We start from the raw sequence: 9,386 nt of genomic DNA on the forward strand, positions 1-9,386 counted from the left end.
ATAAAAGTCTTCCTGTGAATCAGGGCTGAAAGGCTCCATGTCCTCGTGTGTGAGCAGATTTATTTTTTTTTCTACATCTGTGACACTGTCAGTAGTTACTGACCTCATTGTTAGATATGGAAATGTAGAAAAAGGATTTTTACAGTGGGGCAAAAAGTATTTATTCAGCCACCAACTGTACAAGTTCTCCCACTTATAAAGATGAGGTCTGTAATTTTCATCATAGATAAACCTCAACTATGAGAGACTAAATAAGAACAAAAATCCAGAAAATCACATTGTAGGATTTTTAATGAATTTATTTGCAAATTATGATGGAAAATAGGGATACAATGGTACAGTATGGCAATCGCAATATGAGGGAAAAAAAATTGCACTAAGATTATTTTCCAAAATCGTTCAGCCCTAATATATATGTATATATATATATATGTACACAAACAAAACATAAATTCATACATGCAAAAACGCAGACACATACAGACCATTTCTATAAATTAGAATATTGTAGAAAATTGGTTTAATTTACATTCAAAAAGTTAAACTTTCATAGATTATAGATTCAAGGCCCGCAATTTAACCGATTTGAAGTATTTGTTTATTTTTACACTATTTGGGCTTCCAGCTCATAAAACCCACAAAAACAAGATTTTAAAAAATTGTAATACAGAAGAAATCAAGATTTACTTTTCAGTTTTTGCAGAAAAAAAGAGGAGGAGGAGGAGGAGGACTGTTGGTCAGTGGTCCATGGTCCTCTTTTCTGATGAAGACGAGTGAAGAACAGAACCCCAGCTGTTTGAGGTCCAGTGATTTAAGGTGAAATGTTCTGTTCCTCACACGTTCTTCCTCCAAACACTTTACACGACATTCTAATTTTTTGGAAAGGGTCCGTATTTTGACCCCACGGGGTGAGATCTTGGAGCCCCAGATGGAGGGAGATTATCAGTGTCTTGTATGTCTTCCATTTTCTAATAATTGCTCCCACAGTTGATTTCTCCACACCAAGCTGTTTACCTATTGTAGACTCACTCTACCCAGCCTGGTGCAGGTCTACAGTTTAGTTTCTGGTGTCCTTTGACAGCTCTTTGGTCTTAGTGGAGTTTGGAGTGTGACTGTTTGAGGTTGTGGACAGGTGTGTTTTATACTGATAACCAGTTCAAACAGGTTCCATTAATACAGGTAACGAGTGGAGGAGGAGCCTCTTAAAGAAGAAGTTACAGGTCTGTGAGAGACACAAATCTGGCTTGTTTGTAGATGACCAACTATTTATTTTACTGAGGGATTTACCAATTAATTCATTAAAAATCCTACAATGTGATTTTATGCATTTTTTTTCCTCATAGTTGAGGTTTACCTATGATGAAAATTACAGACCTCATCTTTATAAGTGGGAGAACTTGTACAATTGGTGACTGAATAAATATGTATATTCTGGCCATAAATAATAAATGATGTCACTATGTTTATTTTTCTATGGTCTTACATTTATTTGTCACTGTGGGACCGACAAAGGTCAGTTTAATTTTAACTTCACAGAGAAAAAAGACTTTGTTTTTACTAAACGAATAAAGTAACATTACAGTAACGTAATGATGTCAACAATGTGATTAAGGAGAAACAGCGCCCCCCCCCCCCCCCCACAGGTGGTCAGACACGGTATTACACCCTAGTGAGGACCTTGAAGAAGAGGCAGATCTTCATCACTGATGCGTGTGAGAGCAGGTCCACGTGCTGTTCTACACGTTTCTAAATTCTAAGTATGAATACTCTATACTCGTGAACTCTATACTCGTGAACTCTATACTCGTGAACTCCTGGGTACAGACTTCAGAAACGGACTTACAGAGTACGCAAGCGCAGACTTTACATACTCATCATTTTGGGACAAAGAAAACTTCCTGACATTGTTGTGTAGTATGTGTGTGTGCTCTACTGTAAACATCAAAGAAAATAATATGTATCATTGAGTAGATGATGATGTTGTAAATATTAATTTTGTAAACCAATAAAACATTTGGTGATAAATAAAAAAAATGGCTGACAGAGTTCGCACATGTCTCCTCTGATGCATGCTGGGTAAAATGGGCGGAGCAAGTTCTCATCCAGGGATTTACAGCGTAACAGGACTTTAGCTGCGTGTGACGACGTTTCACGAGAACACAAATCTGTGACGACCGAGGACCTGAGAAATGTTCTCATTCATAAACAATGTGAGTTTTTATTAAAAATACAGACAGAAAGGTTTCACAGAGGGCCTTGATCGTAGCACGGAGAGATGCAGCTTTCACTGGTCCTTGAACGCATCACGGCATCTCAGAAGTGGAGCGAGAAAGCTCTGTACGACAGGTTGGTGAACACGTCCATGTGACGACTGCTGCCGCCCACCGTCAGCACCTGAAACACATGTAGCCACGCCCCTTCAGTGACATCACTGTGCTACAATCCTCCACAGTTACTGTTGCTTCTGCTCAGCAGCCAATCAGGTTAATAATAAAGTGACCATTGCCACGCCTCCTTTTGTCCCTCTGAAATATATATAAACACTTTGGACTCAACGTTTAGTGTTGGACTCACAGCCTCCATTAAGATGACAGAAAGTCCAACAGTCCTTGAACGCACCTTTGTGCACGTTTTTATTGTTACTTTTTCAATTATATACAAACAAAAACATGAATGTCTATGATGTTTCAATTAAGAACAGTGAAACATGCCCCTCCCCCACCGCATCGCTCCAGCTGAGCTATTTTGTTTGAGCTATAAATGTTTTATAAACAATAACTGAAAGGACAAATGATAGGATATGTGAGATGTCTAAAATTAATATAGGCACATGTACACATACACAATAGACACATACCTATATATTTATATATATATATATATATACGTGTATGTACAGTATACATATACTTAAAAAGAACTAAAATGAGTGAACAATGAAATAAATTTGTTACCTAAATAGTGGTGAGATCATCAGCTCTAATTTATCCAATGTATCCTTAGCATCCATTATTTATATATAAGTTATAAAAGGTTGTCAGATAGTATAACATTTCTGGACATTTCCTCTTGTGGTGTATCGTATTTTCTCATATTTTAAGAAATAAACAATATCATTTACCCATGATTTAAAAGTCAGAGGATGTTGTTGACGTGTTAACAGAAAACAACAAAAACAACCAGTTTTTGTTGTTTTTCAGCCAAACACTTTGATCTGTTAATAAATATTTTTATTCGTCTGTGCAGCGGCAGCGACTGATTGGTACGTGGATGGTGTGTTCAGGGACTCACTCGGTGCTCAGAGCTGTTGGTGTTGAGCTGCAGCGTGTTGATGCTCTGCGGCGTGCACGGAATCTGAGCTTTGACCTCCCCGCCCAGCAGGCAGTGGGACACAAACGCACCGTCACCTGCCGCAATGATCTACGAAGACAGCGAACGCATCATTAGCAGTAGCACAGAGAGGTCAGTGAACACATCACGGACTCACCATGTCCTGGTGGAAGGTGGCCTGTCGCTGACAGCCAATCAGAGGGAAGACGGAGGCGGGTGAGAGCGAGCGAAGGTGCCAGAGAGAGAGAGACGGACCACCCCCACACAGCTGGAGAAACAACGCTCAGATTAACATGCCAAACATGAACACATCATCAGAACTTTAAAAGCAACTGCAAAGGTCTGAGCAGACCCTGAATGCATCACAGGTTTACTCACCATCCAGTCTGAGTCTGTGGTTACACAACTCAGCCATTTACCAAACTGAGGACGCGCACAACTCTGGAACACACACACACGCACACGCACGCACACGCACACACACACACACACGTTAACCTGTCTGTCCTCCTACAGATGAATGTCGTGTCGTTCTCACCTCGTGTTTGTAAACCTCGATGCAGTGCACGCTCTCACTTGTCCGACTGTCTGTGAATGCATCAGAGCCATGGTCAGCGCACTGTGTGTGTGTGTGTGTGTGTGTGTGTGTGTGTCTCACCCCACACCCTCACAGCTCCGTCCTCTCCTGCTGACAGGATGTCTCCTTCTCTGTCTCTGATGGTCACACAGTGGATGTAGTCAGTATGACCCTGGAGGACGGCCTGTGGGCGGAGACAGCGTTACCGTGACAACCCCAACACGCACACCACCACAGGGCACATTGTTTGTGTGTGATCAGACCTTAAACACACCATGCTCCATGTCCAGGATGTGTACATTGTTGTCCCCGCCCCCAACCACCAGATTGTTGTCCTAACCAACAAACAAGTTCAGGCAGGGAGAACAGCATGTGTGTGTGTGTGTGTGTGTGTGTGTGTGTGTGTGTGTGTGTGTGTGTGTGTGTGCGTGTGCGTGTGCGTGTGTGTGTGTGTGTGTGTGTGTTACCCGAGGGTTGAGGGTCATGGAGTTGATTTCAGGAACTTCCAGGCTGGACCTGCAGAGGGCGACACACAGTAAAAAACATCTGGGCCTGTCCTCTGAAGCTGGATCAATATATCCTGGATCAATATATCCTGGATCAGCACAAACACAGAGAAACTATGGAGAGCATCTTATGCTGTAAGTACCAAACGAGTCCGGGCTGTTAGATTAGTCTGGGGTCTGGCGACTGCTGATGATGTCACAAGAGTGAGATTATAATGATATGTTATGTGTAATGAAGAATCATTTCTTTGGGGCGTTTCAACATCTCCTGCCTCGTATATTGAGCCGTTGGACATTCATCACTCGTTAAATAACATTAGTTTAGAAACTGAATGAACAATCTCAGCACAACAGAAGTAGCAAAAGTTCATTTTCTGTTAATACGCAGATACAATCTGAGTACAATACAAACTCAGTACGCCACAATGGATCATGTGCTTAGACTACGACACTTCCTTCACTTGTAATTATTACTACAGATATTTGAATGTAAAATGACTATTTTTATTTCTTTCCATAAGTTATACAGTAGGTACAGTAAACATGGTCACACTGAGTAGCCATTGTTCCTGTACATATCATCCCATCCTCCTCATCATGATGATATCCACAGAGATGGAATGGAAAATGTGTATATACAGTAAATAAATGTGTATATATATATCATCTAAATATACAGTGAAGTAACCATATGAATATAATATTGATAAAATAAGTGCAGAACATAAAGGAAATGACTTTTACAACATGTTTGTTATTTTCACTAGTAACTGTGATTAGTAAAGGATGTTTTGCACGTTGCAAACGAGCTGTGGAACGCTCTAACTGGGAAATATTCCTGAAACCATAAACCATTCCATCACTGATAGCGTATGTGGTCGTTACCAATGACTAATTATTAATCTTATGTTCAGCTGTCAGAACAGGAAATGACATCATTTCAAAGCTGGTTTGATTTAATAAAAGTAGACACTGTGAGTGAGGAATGACCAGCCCTAATATATATATATATATATATATATGTTACTGTATCTGTTCTAACCATTAAAAGTATCAATAATATTGTCTAAACAAAAGTCACAATATGGATTGTCTGACTTTTATGTGTTATAACCTTCATATGATCTGTTCATAAATGTATCATTATGACTGATTAGTGGACATGAATATATAATATTACACCATAATATGTGTCAGTCTGTTCAGTAATAAATGTTTGTATGAAGCTTTGACAATAATATTGTTTTTAATGCAGCAGATGTTAATGTCCTTTAACCAGAGGCTGATACTGTAGAAGATCTATTAATACAGAAGCTAATCAATCATAAAAATGGTGATCAAAATTATTTGGAGCATATACACAAATTAGGACAATATTAATACCACTATAAACTATTTAACAGAAAGTGATTTGACCATCCATGGATCTCCCGTGTGCTTAATATGATATAATTTAGATTGTTTTTTATGAAAACCACTTTGCATTTTTAAATATAACAGGAGGAGCCAATCACATGATAATATTTATTCTATGTACATCAGCATCTAGAAAATGTGACTGTATATAAGTGGATATTCTTCCTATAAGAAATAAGGAATTCCATGATAGAATATTAATGCTATTCATATTGTTTCAGGCATAGTTTGGCGTACAGATGATACAGAAATATGAATAGATTGTGTTGTGAATCAGTCAGATCAGCTGATGTGATTAATCATCAGCTTTATTCAAATATTATTACTATTATTCCTTCTATGACTCTCACCAGGGGGCGTGTCCTCCACACAGCGCTTTATGTAGTTAAACAATCATCTCTAGTTTAGTGTCTTATCTTTAGATTATCTTTAGATTATCTTTAGATTATCTTTAGATTATCTTTAGATTGTAAATTGAGAAGTTGATGTTCATTTTAATCAAAGTGAAAAAGTGATCAGCTGTTAACAGAGTGGAGTAATGTGAGTCTGGACACATTTAGTTCCTACGTCATTATTCTTTAAAATATGAAGGAATAAAATCCACAAAAAGCAGAAAGAAAAGAATGATGAGTGTTGATGATTAAATTAGTGAGATTAATCAATATTAATTTATGGAGAATAAACAGTGTGACTTTATTACATCACACATTATTCATTTATATTCTCCAATGTGTACCCCCATTTAAGAAACACTGATCTACAGGACTGAGTCACCACAGAATAAAAACATTATTTATTCATTCATTAATGACTAATGTTAATAATAATCAATCTGTTTCCAATAGGATGTGATCAGTAAAGATTCTCACCTGCATGAAGGACGTTTGGTCCAAAGAGGACGAACAGTCTGAGGACGGAGGAGGTCAGAGATCAGACTGAGCACACACACGCACACACACACACACGCACACACACACGCACACGCATGCACACGCACGCACACACACACGCACACGCATGCACACGCACGCACACACACGCACACACACACGCACACACACACGCACACACGCACACGCATGCACACGCACGCACACACACACGCACACGCATGCACACGCACGCACACACACACGCACACGCATGCACACGCACGCACGCACACACGCACACGCACGCATGCACACGCACGCACACACACGCACACGCATGCACACGCACGCACGCACACACGCACACGCATGCACACGCACGCACGCACACACGCACACGCATGCACACGCACGCACACACACGCACACGCACACGCACGCACACACACACACACACACGCATGCACACACACACACACCTTCTTGATGAGGTCGTTCCAGCTCCAGCCGCTGATCTCTCCGTTTCCAGCACTGAGCAGGTGAACATCAGTGGAGATCAGAGAGAAGATAGGACCATCATGGGCTGACAGACAGAGAACTTCATCATCATCATCGTCATGGTGACCATGTGTAGCTGTAATCAATGATCTCACCTGTAAAGGTCAGCACTGGCTTCTGATTGGCTGCGGTGGCGTCTGGGCTCAGAGCTGCAGACAGACTGAAACACATAAATAATAAGAATTGTGGCAGGTGAAGGGGGCGTGGCTTGCTTGCTGCAGGCACAGGTTTTCTACTACTGGAGTGAGGCAGGTGCACACCTCATTCCACACAGGTGTGCAGGAACAGCTGTGTTAGTGTGTAAATGGTATGTTATGATGTCATGTGTAGCGTATTACATTTACTGTCTTTATTCATGTCAGACCTGTTTCCTCGCTGAGGTGAAAGCAGCTGGTTGTTGTCAGACCTCCTCTGGACCAGGTATTTTAGAGTTTGTAGTTGTTTTAATACTTTTTTATGATTATTAATGTTTGTTTCCCTGCAGAGCATCAGGGTCTACACGCTGCTCTTTGTTTGGTTTTTCCTTTGTTCTAGTCGACCACTGGGAGCAACTTAGGTTCAGTGTCTTGCCCAAGGACACTTTGACACATAGTCAGGTACTGGGATCGAACCCCCAACCTCTCGATCAGAAGACGACCCACTACCACCTGAGCCACGGTCGCCCACTAGTTCTTATTTTCTTCATTCATGTTTGTTTGTGGGTTTTATTTGAGAAGGTGCTCTCCTCTTATCACCAGTAAACTCTCAGTCAGGTAGGGCCTAAGGTGTGTATGTGTACAGTGCATAGAGTCCTACTTACAGAATACAGTGGATTGGTGTTGTGAGAACTTTCCCACTGATCCTGTAACAATACTTAGTAGTAAAACCAGAGTCTGGTACAGTGGAGGTGAATAATAAAGACTATTCACCTATTTGACTGTCTTTCGTATCACTAATCCCTAACCTGGTGTAACATAATAATAACACAGAGCGGAAGGTCAGAGGTCACCGTGTGTGGGTGCGTTTGTTATGCTCACCTGAACAGTCCGATCTCACCGTAGTTGTTTCCTGCAGCGAGAAACCGACCACATGGAGAGAAGCTCTGAGAAAACACTGACATGTGCAGGAGCTACACACACACACACACACACACACACACACACACACACACACACACACACACACACACACACACACACACACACACACACACACATTAAACTCTCCGTTTTACACTTTTAGAAGTTAAAACTTGTTTTTTCTCACTTCTTTGTTTTACATGAATTGTCTTCGGGGTTTTGCTGCAGTTTAAATTACCGCTTTTAACACAATTTCAGAAGATCAAAAATATCAAATATCGACACAAAGATGTTTACAGTGAATAAACATCAGAAAAGTGACGTATTGTTGTTGACACGTGGAAAAACGACTCCAAAAGAAAACGGACTCAGACCGAACCTCATTCAGATTTACCCCGAAAAAAACAAACAGTCGGATTAAAGTCATATCTACGATCCACCGGGTCGTACTCACCTCTACCGGACCCATCGTGCTCTCAGCCCCCGTTCGGCGTGTGTTAATCCCGCAGGAAACACCGCAATTCAAAGCTAATAGCAGCTAAAGCACAACCCAGCCGCCAACAGAAGGGACGGCGATAAATGACGTCACGGCTTGCAGAGAGAACTCTGGGACATGTAGTAAAAAAGCTACAACATAATAACACTAGATAAAAAATGTAAAAAGAAATCAAATGACAAAGCATAGCAGATCCCTGGTTCTGCTTTTTTAACCTGCTTAGAAAATGTCCTCCACAATAAAAATGAAATAAAAAATGCTCTCATTTTTTAAATTTTTGACATGTTTTGATTTTAATTTTTTATATTCATTACAGAAAATGTAATAATCATAAATGCGAAGGAGCCTAGTGTGTACCGCCTTTTATAAAACCATTTTACCAATCGTTTTTGATTTTCAATTAAAAATATTTGTATGACGTGACATTTGGCACACAGAATATATACGGATATAAAAACAATGATTTTCAATCCCAATAATTCACTTTTCTAATTTTGAAACACAAAGTTTCACACACAATGATGAACTCTTTCATTTATTGGGATCTCCTTTAGGTTCTGGGTTCAACACTTG

The 9,386-nt window shown here is 40.3% G+C and overlaps 1 protein-coding gene across 1 annotated transcript; it reads right to left on the reverse strand.

Annotated features, from left to right (window-relative positions):
- Positions 1 to 2,179: 2,179 nt before the first annotated feature.
- thoc6 (THO complex 6) lies at positions 2,180 to 8,921 on the reverse strand. Its single transcript, XM_028455121.1, has 13 exons — positions 8,772 to 8,921; positions 8,276 to 8,367; positions 7,355 to 7,419; positions 7,181 to 7,284; positions 6,699 to 6,736; positions 4,375 to 4,423; positions 4,171 to 4,242; positions 3,989 to 4,091; positions 3,869 to 3,918; positions 3,709 to 3,771; positions 3,488 to 3,598; positions 3,292 to 3,420; positions 2,180 to 2,394 (listed from the first exon to the last, which is right to left on the reverse strand). The coding sequence occupies exons 1-13, from the start codon at positions 8,784 to 8,786 to the stop codon at positions 2,314 to 2,316; spliced, it is 972 nt and encodes a 323-aa protein (XP_028310922.1). The 5' UTR covers positions 8,787 to 8,921; the 3' UTR covers positions 2,180 to 2,313.
- Positions 8,922 to 9,386: the final 465 nt, after the last annotated feature.

Source organism: Gouania willdenowi, chromosome 8, assembly GCF_900634775.1.
Source record: "Gouania willdenowi chromosome 8, fGouWil2.1, whole genome shotgun sequence".
NCBI classification, from domain to species: domain Eukaryota; kingdom Metazoa; phylum Chordata; class Actinopteri; order Blenniiformes; family Gobiesocidae; genus Gouania; species Gouania willdenowi.